Source organism: Barbus barbus (genome assembly GCF_936440315.1).
Source record: "Barbus barbus genome assembly, chromosome: 2".
NCBI lineage: Eukaryota > Metazoa > Chordata > Actinopteri > Cypriniformes > Cyprinidae > Barbus > Barbus barbus.
Genome location: NC_136730.1, coordinates 1,115,630 through 1,129,276, shown reverse-complemented (window position 1 = coordinate 1,129,276; position 13,647 = coordinate 1,115,630). Strand labels below are relative to the sequence as shown.

General features: G+C 37.6%; 1 protein-coding gene across 1 annotated transcript in view; it reads left to right on the top strand.

The window, feature by feature from the left end:
- The window catches only part of LOC306888459 (mitogen-activated protein kinase kinase kinase 11-like), a 39,846-nt gene that overhangs the window by 15,679 nt on the left and 10,520 nt on the right, over positions 1-13,647 (top strand). Inside the window, exons 2-8 of the mRNA XM_079446778.1 lie at positions 5,524-5,704; positions 8,579-8,727; positions 9,620-9,795; positions 10,629-10,872; positions 11,547-11,654; positions 12,626-12,767; positions 12,848-12,954. Coding sequence (XP_079302904.1) covers positions 5,524-5,704; positions 8,579-8,727; positions 9,620-9,795; positions 10,629-10,872; positions 11,547-11,654; positions 12,626-12,767; positions 12,848-12,954 — 1,107 coding nt within the window. The remainder of the gene's footprint in view (positions 1-5,523; positions 5,705-8,578; positions 8,728-9,619; positions 9,796-10,628; positions 10,873-11,546; positions 11,655-12,625; positions 12,768-12,847; positions 12,955-13,647) is intronic.

The following is a 13,647-nucleotide window of genomic DNA, read 5'->3' as shown; positions in this document are numbered from 1 at the left end:
GAAGACGGTCGCATTCCTTAAGAAAGCCCAGAGTAATTACAGAGTGATCTCTGAGCAGAGCAGATGTGCAGAGACTGACACTGAAGCGCATGAGAGATCTGATCGCTGCTTGCACTGTTGCTGCTTTTATTGGAACACTTTACTGGTAATAAAGAGTGCGATTTGATGTGTTAGTCTTTGGTACTGACAGCAGGACAAACACATGGTCATTTGACAACTGATTTACTTGCATATGATTTAGGGCTGCAACAAGCAATAATTTCAATACTCGATTCAGCTTTTAGTTAAAACATTGAGTTATGCATATTCTAACACATTAAGGTAATCTATTCAGCATTTGTAAATATTGATGTCATTACAACTATTATACAATTAATTCATACAAACAAATGTATTTGGCACACAAAATGAGATGACCGACAGAAACGGTCTTATTCAGCATTGAATTAGCTGTATGAAAGTACCTGAATGACTGCTTTCGTGTGAATAAGAGAACAAAATGAAGGTGAGTGATAAGACGCTATATTTTTGGATGAACTATTTTATTCACTACATAATCTCTTTTAAAATACCTTCTAGGGTTATGATAATCAAGACAGTCCTGAGCTAGATCTTTCACTATCACTTTAATAACATAATATTTTCCCACTAATAAAAATATTTTATCATTAGCTAGCTCACACTGGAGCGCTGCTTTATTACAGAAAATCAAGTTGTGACACTGACTCTGGTTTTTCATGTTTAATGCTGTAAAGCTGCTTGATTTAAAGATATCTGCTGCATAAAGTACTGTTTAATTAAACGTGACGTGACTGGACTTTTCCGGAGGACTGATGAAGCATCACATCACTGTAATCAGATGCTTTCCTAACTGCTGCTTTCTCACCGCTGTCAGTTTGTGTTGTGTTTTTATTTTGTTATTGAGATTAAAGCATGCAGCATATCTTTACTCTTCAGGTTTGTCTGTGTTTGCTCTGACGCTGTCTTTTCCTCTTGAATTACATCTAGGAGGGCTGAATTACTCAAACCGCAGTATTGCAGGCTCTTACATTAGAGATATGAGATCCAACGACTACTCGACAACAAAAATATTTGACAATTTTTTATTGTTGACATTGTCCATAATGTTGACTGTTAATGTTTCAGCACTAATTTGATTAGTGACCTAAAATAGTGCCAGATTTAGTTATTTACACAATTATTTTAATAGATTTTTTTATTGAATTATTATTTTTATTTTTATTATTTTTTTATTTTAAAAAGTATGTGCATGTTTCTTTGAGTTTATTTTTTTAGCATTTAATGAAAAATAAGTGTATTTATAATTAACATTTATCTGAACTCATGCATTTTCTTGTATTATTCATTTTTAGCTGAGCTTGATGCAATGCATTCTGAGTGCTTTTTCATGCGGTCCTGCCCTAGTGACTGATCTTCATGTCAGGAGTCTGTTTGTGTTTTGATCAGTCAGATGATGCTTGAGCTCTTCTGGGTGGATCTGCGGAGGAGAATCCAGCAGGTCCTGGATCAGCGCTGGAGACGCAGCTGAACTCTGCGTGCCCGATACTGTAATACAGGAAGTGCAGAGAGCACGTCTCAGACATGCTGATTTTACAGAATCATTTCTGTGTGGAGATCTCTGTATGAATGCTTGTCTTTGCCAAAACGTGGCATGACTGAGCTGATACTAGTTGATCTAATGTATCTAGTAGTTCTAACAGTAATCTGATGAGATGTTGGTTAGTGAAATATGAGTTGTGTCTGTACGAAGGACTCCAGAGTGAAGCGTATTCTTGAAAAACGTCTTAAAGTGAACTCAAGAAACACTCCTGTTGGTCGCCAGATTCTGTCGTTTTTATTTAGAAGTGTGTCGATTTAATTTGCGTCACTTCCTGTAAAGGAGCAGGCCAACGGAAATCAGCCTCACCGCCACAAAGGAGTGTGTGTGTGTGTGTGTGTGTGTGGGTGTGTGTGTAAATGTGGTCGGTGGCAGAGAGACAGACGGATTCTTCTAGCTGGATTGAAGGCCGAGTGGCAGTTTCACTTCATGTTCTGCCATTACGTTCCACATTTCCTTCATCCAGAACACAGATGTGTGTGTGTGTGTCTCTAAATATTTACCACAGCAGAAATCGGCCAGTTTAAGGCCTGCTGACTCTGTGTGTGTGTGTGTGTGTGTGTGTGTGTGTGTGTGTGTGTGTGTGTGTGTGTGTGTGTGTGTGTGTATTTGTCCAGGCACAAAGCTCTCTCTCTTCTGCAGCCTTTTGCAACAGCTTTGACGTCACACAAACACACACACTCACTCACACACACACACACACACACTGTCTTCCTGCTGAGAAAGAGACAGCAGGCAGATCTCTTGTTCTTTGAGTGTTTTTAAAATTTCCGATATATAATCATTTCTATATACAGGTGCTGGTCATAAAATTAGAATATGATGAAAAAGTTGATTTATTTCAGTAATACCATTCAAAAAGTGAAACTTGTATATTAGATTCATTCATTACACACAGACTGATATATTTCAAATGTTTATTTCCTTTAATTTTGACGATTATAACTGACAACTAATGAAAGTCCCAAATTCAGTATCTCAGAAAATTAGAATATCAATTAAGACCAATGCAAAAAAAAATATTTTTTAGAAATGTTGGCCAACTGAAAAGTATGAACATGAAAAGTAAGAACATGTACAGCACTCAGTATTTAGTTGGGGCTCCTTTGGCCTGGATTACTGCAGCAATGCGGCGTGGCATGGAGTCGATCAGTCTGTGGCACTGCTCAGGTGTTATGAGAGCCCATGTTGCTCTGATAGTGGCCTTCAGCTCTTCTCAATTGTTGGGTCTGGCGTATTGCATCTTCCTCTTCACAATACCCCATAGGTTTTCTATGAGGTTAAGGTCAGGCGAGTTTGCTGGCCAATCAAGAACAGGGATACCATGGTCCTTAAACCAGGTACTGGTAGCTTTGGCAGTGTGTGCAGGTGCCAAGTCCTGTTGGAAAATGAAATCTGCATCTCCATAAAGTTGGTCAGCAGCAGGAAGCATGAAGTGCTCTAAAACTTCCTGGTAGACGGCTGCGTTGACCTTGGACCTCAGAAAACACAATGGACCAACACCAGCAGATGACATGGCAGCCCAAACCATCAATGACTGTGGAAACTTTACACTGGACCTCAAGCAACGTGGATTATGTGCCTCTCCTCTCTTCCTCCAGACTCTGGGACCTTGATTTCCAAAGGAAATGCTAAATCTACTTTCATCAGAGAAGATAACTTTGGACCACTCAGCAGCAGTCCAGTCAAGACGCTTCTGACGCTGTCTCTTGTTCAAGAGTGGCTTGACACAAGGAATGCGACAGCTGAAACCCATGTCTTGCATACGTCTGTGCGTGGTGGTTCTTGAAGCACTGACTCCAGCTGCAGTCCACTCTTTGTGAATCTCCCCCACATTTTTGAATGGGTTTTGTTTCACAATCCTCTCCAGGGTGCGGTTATCCCTATTGCTTGTACACTTTTTTCTACCACATCTTGTCCTTCCCTTCGCCTCTCTATTAATGTGCTTGGACACAGAGCTCTGTGAACAGCCAGCCTCTTTAGCAATGACCTTTTGTGTGTTGCCCTCCTTGTGCAAGGTGTCAATGGTGGTCTTTTGGACAACTGTCAAGTCAGCAGTCTTCCCCATGATTGTGTAGCCTACAGAACTAGACTGAGAGACCATTTAAAGGCTTCTGCAGGTGTTTTGAGTTCATTAGCTGATTAGAGCGTGGCACCAGGGGTCTTCAATATTGAACATTTTCACAATATTCTAATTTTCAGAGATACTGAATTTGGGACTTTCAGTAGTTGTCAGTTATAATCATCAAAATTAAAGGAAATAAACATTTGAAATATATCAGTCTGTGTGTAATGAATGAATCTAATATACAAGTTTCACTTTTTATTATACACTTTGGTATTACTGAAATAAATCAACTTTTTCATGATATTCTAATTTTATGACCAGCACCTGTATATACAGCATACACTATATGGACAATAGCATTGAGTCACCCCTCTTCATGTCTGTATTCAGGGGTTTCAATCAGATCACGCCACAGGTGTGTTATATCAAGCACTCACCATGCAGTCTGCATTTACACACAGTTGTGAAAGAAAGGTCGTTCTGAAGAGCCCAGTGGATTGAAGCGTGATGCTGTGATAGCAGTGTTTCATCACTGCCGGATGTCCAGCTGTAAGTGGTGTAACTGGACAGTGGAAGTGTTTATGAATAGCAGCGACTCTCAGCAGAAGCTCAGATGTGTTTCCTCGGCACGCAGCGAGTAAAGCACACAGATACTAGACTCTGGAGCAGCAGAAACCTGCTCTGTGCACTGACCAATCACACAGTCAAAACCTGTTGGAAAGCCTTCCCAGAAGAGAAGGGGCAACTCCATATAATCGTCTGTTTATTTAGAATGCGATGTCATTAAAGTCTGCTGGTTTAATGCTCAGAAGTCCCAATACATTTGTCCATATGGTGTATAATAGAGGCTAGAGAAAACATGTAACCATGCTCAAAGTTTATTACCTTTTAATTTACTTAAGTTAATAATTAAATATGTAAATAAAAATAATCAAATTTTGAAAAAAAATTATTTATATTTACCCATTTTTGTATTTGTGTACATATTGTTTACTTAAGTAAATAAATATATTTTATTTACTTATTTGTTATTTAATTACAACATACTATTATGTAAGTAAAAGAAGTATTTATTTTGCACTTATTTATGTATTTAATGTTTTACTTTCCTGGCCTTCTCTGTTCCTCTCTAAATAATATTTCGGCACACTTCACATACATTTCCCATTCTCATACATCCAGGATCACATGACGCACTTCTTTCAAGCAATCTCTAGTGTATTAAGTGCTATAGAAATAAAGGTGACTTGTCAAACTGGACTTAAACTTACACACATACATGCTGGCGAATATATACTTTTATGTAAGTTTAGTTTCTGTTCAGATGAGGTGAAGATGCCACTTTTCAAAGCATGTTGTACAACACTTTATACTGCTCATTTGTGGTGTAACTACAGAACATCTAGTTTACAGAAGCTGCAATGAGAATCTTACTAAGGAGACCTAGATGGCATAGAGCAAGTGACATGATTGTGAGTGCAAGAGTAATCACTTTTAAAGCTCTGTTACCAAATCTTATGTATAGATTTATCTGCCGGCTTAATGCTTTAAAAATGAGATTATTGTGAGTCTATCAAATATAGGGGTTAGTACTACACGGTATCAAAGCTGTGGAGACACTGGTATTGCTGTATAACTCTTTACGTGTGTGATAGATGCTATGGGTTGTATATGTTGTCTATTGTCTTTTTTAAAATCTGGATCTTGAGTCTGTAATAAAGTTTGATTGATTGAGATGTGTCTGTGTGTCCCCTGCTATCATTGTGTGGTCTGTTTTTGGAGGGGAAACATTATCGGGACAGCACTTCTGACATCTCTCTCTGTGTGTGTGTCTCAGTTCTGCTGGCCGAGCCTGTGGAGAAGGACAGCATCGAGGGCAAAACCCTGAAGATCACAGATTTCGGTCTGGCGCGCGAGTGGCACAAGACGACGAAGATGAGCACCGCGGGAACCTACGCCTGGATGGCGCCGGAGGTCATCAAATCATCCACCTTCTCCAAAGGCAGCGATGTCTGGAGGTGAGCGAGGTTCCTCTGAGAAAACAAGTCTGCTGTGAGATCAGCGTTAATGAAAACGGTGACGAAAAACACTCATTTATGACCTTTTTTTAACTTGCCAGATTTCAAGGGTTTAAATCCCCTTAATCAGAGCTGCTCTTTTTAAAGGACTGTGTTTCATTTAGTTCACAACCTGGCAACCATTTGTGCCACTCTCTCTTACACAGCAGAAATATTCTGAAAATAATGAATGATGAAGTCTTCACATCCATGTTCTCAGCACTTTTAATCATGATTTAGTCAAGTTTTCACCTGCTGAGGCTGAAACTGTACATACTGTCATTGAGGCTTTATTCTAGCTGTTGATGAGTGATAGTTAATGCAGTTTATAGACTTCAGTACTAGATGACGTTCTTCTGCTCTTCAGGAATTACCGGTTAACCCACTACTGGAGATCATATAATTAACTCACTGCCGCTGGTACACAGTTATGTAATAATGGCTGAATCAGGATCTAAAGATGAAGCGCTGATGAATCTGTGAGAGGGAAATTCAGATCGAGTGACGTCAGACTGCAGGAAAGAGCCTGAACAAATCATGTGTTTTCACTTATCCCATCCTTAACATTAGCTAAAACTAAAAATAAAAACCTTTTAGGCATAATTTCTATCAGGGTGTCATTTGATGTTGTAAAATGTCTGTAAGTGACAGTTTTGACTTTGCAACACAAATCAATGCAATGAATAACAATGCATTACATCCACTAATGAAACAGTCATGAAAAGTTGAGCTTTTCAATTCTGTGATTTTTCAGAAAGCTCTGAAAATTTTACTAATTATAGGTTTTAGCCTTTTTTTGAGTGCTATAATATTCATATGAAAGCATATTGTAAATATAATGTATTAAATTTAATACCACTTAATTAAAAACAAATCTATCAAGTCAAGTCAAGTCTGCTTTATTGTCAATTCTTCCACATGTACAGCACATACATACAGAGAATTGAAATTGCGTTACTCTCAGACCCTTGGTGCATACAGTTAACATTAAACACGTTCAAATACAGATAATACAGTTTAAACATATGTACATACAACTATACAGATATACAAATGAGGACATTGTAGAAAAAAATAAGAATTAGATCGATAAAGTGGCATAAGGCGCCTGGCAGATAGAGTGCAAACCAGTTAAATAGAAACAGCACTGTGTAGATATATTGTAGTGCAAAAGAGCTTATCAATCTGAGAGCTTATCAGTATAAGCAATATCATACGAGTAGACATTAGATATGGCTGTAGGTAATCACAGCGTGCCGATATATAGCCATATCTCACATCTACGAGTGTGATATTGTGTTTATACAATAGTTCGACTGCATGAGTGTGTAAATATATAAACAAAATAACAACGGAGTGTCTTTAAAAGCCCTCTTTTGTGCAGAACTACTTCCTTCTGCCACGGATTCAAATCTAATTTGACACAGTTTAACAGCTGAGCCCGAGCCTCTGTTACTAATTCTGAAACGTCACTTTAGAACTAGTAACGAAGGAACGATGAATTGCTTCATTAAAAGCTTCTTGTATTACTGTATTAAAAGCAGTGTATTATGTGTAGTAGAGTGTTATGAGAGAGATGGACTGAGCGAGTGTGATTATCTGCATCTGATACAGCATTCATTCTTCAGATCAATCTCATATTCACAATAAACATTACTTTGAATATCTGCTCAGGAAAGCATTATCTTTGTCATAACGTTAATATTCTTTCATCTGTTAAGGGTGAATTTGCTGCTCAGTGCATTTATCCGTTGTACCAAGCTGTTGTTGAAACTAAAAATAACTTCCATTCATAGCATTTATTTTTCAAAGCAAAAGTCTTTACTCCTGACTCAATCATAAAACCAGTCTCTTGTCACCATCTAATGGTGAAACAATGTAACTAAAATCAACGAACACACATCGTTTCTCAATACTAAACACTATTATTAAATACTATTATTTATATATAATATTATTTACACAAAATATTATTTATTGAATAATATTTTTAATAAACAACAACAGCCATCATAGCAATTGCTAGGCAATTCAGTCGAAGGTACAAAGAGAGCACAAACATGAGATTTTGCCATTCTGGACCAAATAATAGATTAATGAGACCAAAGACAACCATTAGATTTACCCAAAATGAATTATATCTCATGTGTAACCACTACAGAGACATCAGAGCCAGTGGTAAATTCCAGAAGACCTGGCCGAGGTGAGGCGCTCTCTCTGCGGGTTCATGAGCGCTGACCATCTGGAGCTCACATCTACGAAAACATCGAGGCTAATGTTCAAATAGACGTTATCTTTATTAACAAACTGCATATTTGAACTATAAATAAGTACATACTCACCTGAGAGAGAGAGAGCTTTAACAAATATTACGGTATTTAAGGAGCTGATGTTGGTCGTTTATATGAGCTCACATGTAAGTGCTGCAAACGCTTTCAAAGATATTCAAATACATGAATATTTGTTGAAATGGTAGTTAGAATAGACACATGTCTCGACGTCTGAAGTTACCGGTGCTTTTCTTCTTGATGTTGTTAGCAGAATGTCTGTCTGAATTGGGAAAGTGAGTCTCATTTGTGCTCTGTCCCCTTCTCAAAGCCCGAGACTTTCTCTGAATCCAGCTCGTTTCCCGTGGATTAATGGCTTTACATTCATCAGATGCAAATGAGACAGACAGATTCACTGCTTTCCTCTGCAGGGAACATCAGTCCCATTCAGATTCAGAGGTTCTCCTGAGGTCTCACCGCGGTGTGTGTGTGTGTGTGTGTGTGTCAATGCTGTAATTAGACGGCTATATAAAGCAGCTGTGGGCTCTCTCTCTCTCTCTGTCTGTAGTTATGGTGTGCTATTATGGGAGCTGCTGACCGGAGAGGCTCCTTACAGAGGGATCGATGGTCTGGCCGTGGCTTACGGAGTCGCTGTGAACAAACTGACCCTTCCGATCCCCTCCACCTGCCCTGAGCCCTTCGCCCAGCTCATGTCCGGTGGGTCCATCATCCATTCATATATTCAGTCATGCATTTTCTCCAATAGCCAATGATAAAAAGAAAAAAAAATAGTTTCAATAAGTGCTTGAGTTTTTCATGACACGAGCCTTTTAAATGACTAAAATTCTAAAATTAAAACAGAAAAGATAAAAATAAAACCCAATACCATAAAAAAGTTACTTAAATTAAAACACATTTTAACTTAATTATATATTAAAATAATAAAAAAAAAAATCCTTAAATTAATTTAATTTAAGCAAATTTCCGAGGCACACAAAACAAAATTACTACAACTTTAACTAAAAACAGAGTATTAATATAAAAACTAAAACATTTCAAAAGGAAAATGAACTTGAATGATAGAAAATAAAATATTAAAAGATCTTAAAATAATTTTATTTCAGCTAGATGCCAGAAAACAGAAAATATACAAATAAAACCTAAAACTAAAACATGTTGCTTGAAATAAACTTTAACTGACTTAAAATAATATATGAACTATTTAATTTTTTTCTATTTTCCAGGGCAACATTTCTAATTTTCATTTAGTTAAACTTCATGTCTTAAAAGAACCAAAACTAAAGTAAAAAATTATATATAAGAAGATATATAAGAAAAACTACATAGACATATTTAAAAGAAAAAAACTAATAAAATTTACAACAGCAAAAAAACAAACACGCACAGCAGAAGTACTAAAACTGGACCCAAATTTAAAATGAAAAATAAAATAAAATTCAAGCTAATTCAGAATATTAATAAAAACCACGATAGTATTAAATTGGATTCGATTAGATTCCAATTTATTGTCATTGTGCAGAGTTACAGAGACGATGAATTGCATCCAATCAGACGTTGTAATGGCGATATTTTAATGTGTGTGTGTCAGAGTGCTGGGATCAGGATCCACACCGGCGGCCCAGTTTCTCCTCCATCCTGCAGCAGCTGACGGCTCTGGAGGAGCAGGTGATGGACGAGATGCCACAGGACTCCTTCCATTCGCTCCAGGAGGACTGGAAACTCGAGATCCAGGACATGTTTGACGAGCTGCGGGCCAAAGAGAAGGTACACACGAGATTCAGTGCATGATGGGATGCATCAGACCTGCTTGTGCTGTAGATCTCGGTCTTATGGTCTATGGTTTTACATTAATAACTCCAGTAACGATGGCATTTCAACACTCTTACCGAAGTCTACATACATTTGTGAAAGGGGCCCGGGACCCACTGGGGGCCTCAGCACACTTAAAATGATTTAAAATGAGCTAAGACAGCTAAACGTCTAGGTGAAGGAAACTGACAGCCTGTTTTGTATTTTTATTCATTTTTGTGATTTTATTTAAGAACAGTCTTGGACAACCTGGATATATATGAGGGGATTTTAAAAGTGAGATTTCTGAAGTCATGGAAAATAATATTTTGAAAAGTCATGGACAATTCTATAATGAATATATATATATTTTTTAGTTGTGTCAAGTGCTAAAATATTTTATTGAGTAGAAATGGCCATTTATGAGTAGAAAGTAATAAAAAAAAACGTATCCCATAAATTAAAAAAGGTCATACACTGCAAAAAAAGGCTTATCTTACCTCGTATGTTTGTCTTGTTTCTAGTCAAAATATCTAATTAAATCTGCATTTACTAGATATACAAAATTACATATTTAGTCTTGTTTCCTTGGGAATTTTTTTTAAAATGAAGTTAGTTGCGTTAAGAGTATTTTACTAAGCACCCCCCCCCCCCCCAATGCCTGATAATTGTACTGGTTTGAAGCAGAATGCACTTAATTTTTACTTTGTTATTAACAGTCACTTTGTTATTTTGAGTGCTGGATATGTCTGGCTTTAGTTCGGGTGATAACCCCGCAGCAGCGCTGATCTGGTGTGAACTGTGTGCAGGAGCTGCGGTGTCGCGAGGAGGAGCTGAAGCGCGCGGCGCTGGAGCAGAAGACTCACGAGGAGTTCCTGCGTCAGCGCGAGCAGCAGTTAGCGCAGTGGGAGCAGGACGTGTTCGAGCGCGAGCTATCGCTGCTCATCCTGCACCTCAACCAGAACCAGAAACCCAACGTCAAGAAGCGCAAGGGAACCTTCAAGAAACACAAGCTGAAGGTGAAGAACGGAGAGAAGATCAGCATGCCGCAGGGTGAGCCTTCACCTCAAATAAAGCTGATGATAATATCACACTCTCTTTATTAATGAGCTGTTGTGACACTAGAATGGAAATAAGTGAACACAGAAAACACACACTTCTTCACACCGTTAGTAATAATTAACCGTGTTGTACTCCACAGTGGTTTCGCTGTTAAAACGAGACGCCAAAGGTGAACCGGGTTAAAAATGAACTAACAGATATCAACATACTTACACTGTTAATTAAACACAGTACAGTTAATCAATAGTTTTATATTTCTGAAATGGTATGTTTAAATATAATCATTATATCATTAAACATGCACTCATTTGCATGCATTTCCAGAACAGAAATCTAAAGTCAGACTCATAATTCTTCTTTAATTTTATTGTCATATTAGAGTGAAAGGTTTTTACTGAAGGCATTCTGGATTTCTCTTTTCATCACTCCATAAATCAGAAAATACTGGTAATAGACAGAAACAAGTGCGTTTTTAGGAATTAAATGTTATAAAAACTCATGTGAATGAAATATGAACAAACCCCACAGTAAAAACCTTCAGAATATAGAGAGGAATAAAACTTTTATAAAAAAATAAAAGTTTTGGTGTGTTTAAGTGCTGCTGAAGTGGAAGAAAAACTCTTTAAATATCTGATGGTAAATACGGCTTGTTTTCTGCTGTATAGATTTTATCCATAAGATCACGGTCCAGGCGTCTCCGTGTTTGGAGAAGAGGCGTAATCCTCCGGATCTGGGCTCGCCGTCCATCGGTCCGCGCTTCCGAGCGATACAGCGTGAGTTTGCCCGGATATCTCATTCCTTCACTTATTCTTCCATACATTACAAAACACACAATCACATCAAACGAGATCTGGAGATTGTCAAATACAAGTGAAGGCCATTGAGCAGAGTCAAATTTAAGAGGAAGATACGAAAGAACAAAGAAAGTAATATCTGGTAGAAATACATATACACAACCGCACCACCATATATATATATATACACACACACACACACTGTAGAAGTGAGATTAGAATAAATTGCATGTGGTGAAACACTGTTAGCAGCTGAAATTATGACTATATAACATATATAGATATATATGTATGTTAATAACCCAGTTCAGTTTAACTAAAAAAAAAAGTTGTATAAAATAAATTTTAACTTGCATAAAAAAATCGTTTCATTTAGTTTAATGTAAGTATTATAATAACTACAACGTAAACAAAAAATAAAAGCTAAATAGACATATTAAAAGAAATATATATTTATATGTATATGTGTCCCTGCAGCACAAAAGCAGTCTTAAGTCGCTGGGGTATATTTGTAGCAATAACCAAAAAATACATTGTATGGGGCACAATTATCCATTTTTCTTTTATGACAAAAATCATTAGGATATTAAGTAAAGATCATGTTCTATGAAGATATTTAGTAAATTTCTTATCATAAATATATCAAAACTTCATTTTTGATTAGTAATATGCATTGCTAAGAACTTCATTTGAACAACTTTAAAGGAGATTTTCTCAATATTTAGATTTTTTTTGCTCCCTCAGATTTCAAATAGTTGTATCTCAGCCAAATATTGTTTATATATATATATATATACATATATACATACATACATATACATACACACATACATGCATATAGAGAGAGAGAGAGACTGATGTGGATTCCAGAAAATCCTGTGCATCATGATGAGTGTGTGTTTGTCAGCACATGGTGGCGCTGTTGTCTTAGATGTGTGTGTGTGTCTCAGTGAGCCCCAGTGAGAGTAAGTGGAGCTCGGTTTGGCCGCTGGAGTCTCTTCCTCTGAAACAGACCAACGGCGAGAGGAGGTTCACTCCTCATCTGAGCCCCAAAAGTCCAAAGATCCTCCGTCTGAGTGCGCAGGAGAACAGGTACGTGTGTGTGTGTGTGTTATATCAGAATGTGTGTGTGAAATGATTAAATCTGATGTGTGTGTGTGTGTGTGTGTCAGTCTGTCGATGAGAGCCAAACTCCTGGAGGGGGACAGTAACGAGAGTGAAGAATCTAAAGCTGATTTTGAGGAGTACAGACCTATCACACCAGAGTCCAGCCACAACGGTAACACACACACACACACAGACAGCCAGCCAGACACTCTCTCTCTCTCTCACTCACTCACTCACTCACTCACTCACTCACTCACTCACTCACTCACTCACTCTCTCACTCTCTCACTCTCTCACACACACACACACACACACACACAGACAGACAGCCAGCCAGACACTCTCTCTCTCTCTCTCTCTCTCTCTCACACTCACTCACACACACACACACACACAGTGATCATGTGACAACAGCGTCACCTGTCTGATGTTGTCAGTTAGCAGTGGTTTATGAATAACTGATTGGATACATTTATGGCCTCTGTTGTGTTCATACAGTTAAAAATGACCTACGCATATGAATGAAATCAGCTAAATATTCAGCTCAGTAAACATTTTTTGTTCCCTTTTTTCAAACGAGGGCTTTTCCAAAAGGAGATATTAGGAGTTTTTGTCACTAAAATATGGTCAACTAGGTATACACACACATACATATAGGAACAAAGCAATCCGTCAAGTCACCTTTATCTATATAGCGCTTTTAACAATACAGATTGTGTCAAAGCACTTAACAGTATCAAATTAGAGGATAGAGTGTCAGTAATGTATAATAATATGATTAAACACTCAATTTTCAGTTAAAGGCATTTCATTATTGAATTCAGAGATGTCACTGTCTAGCTCAGTTTAGTTTAAATAGTATCTG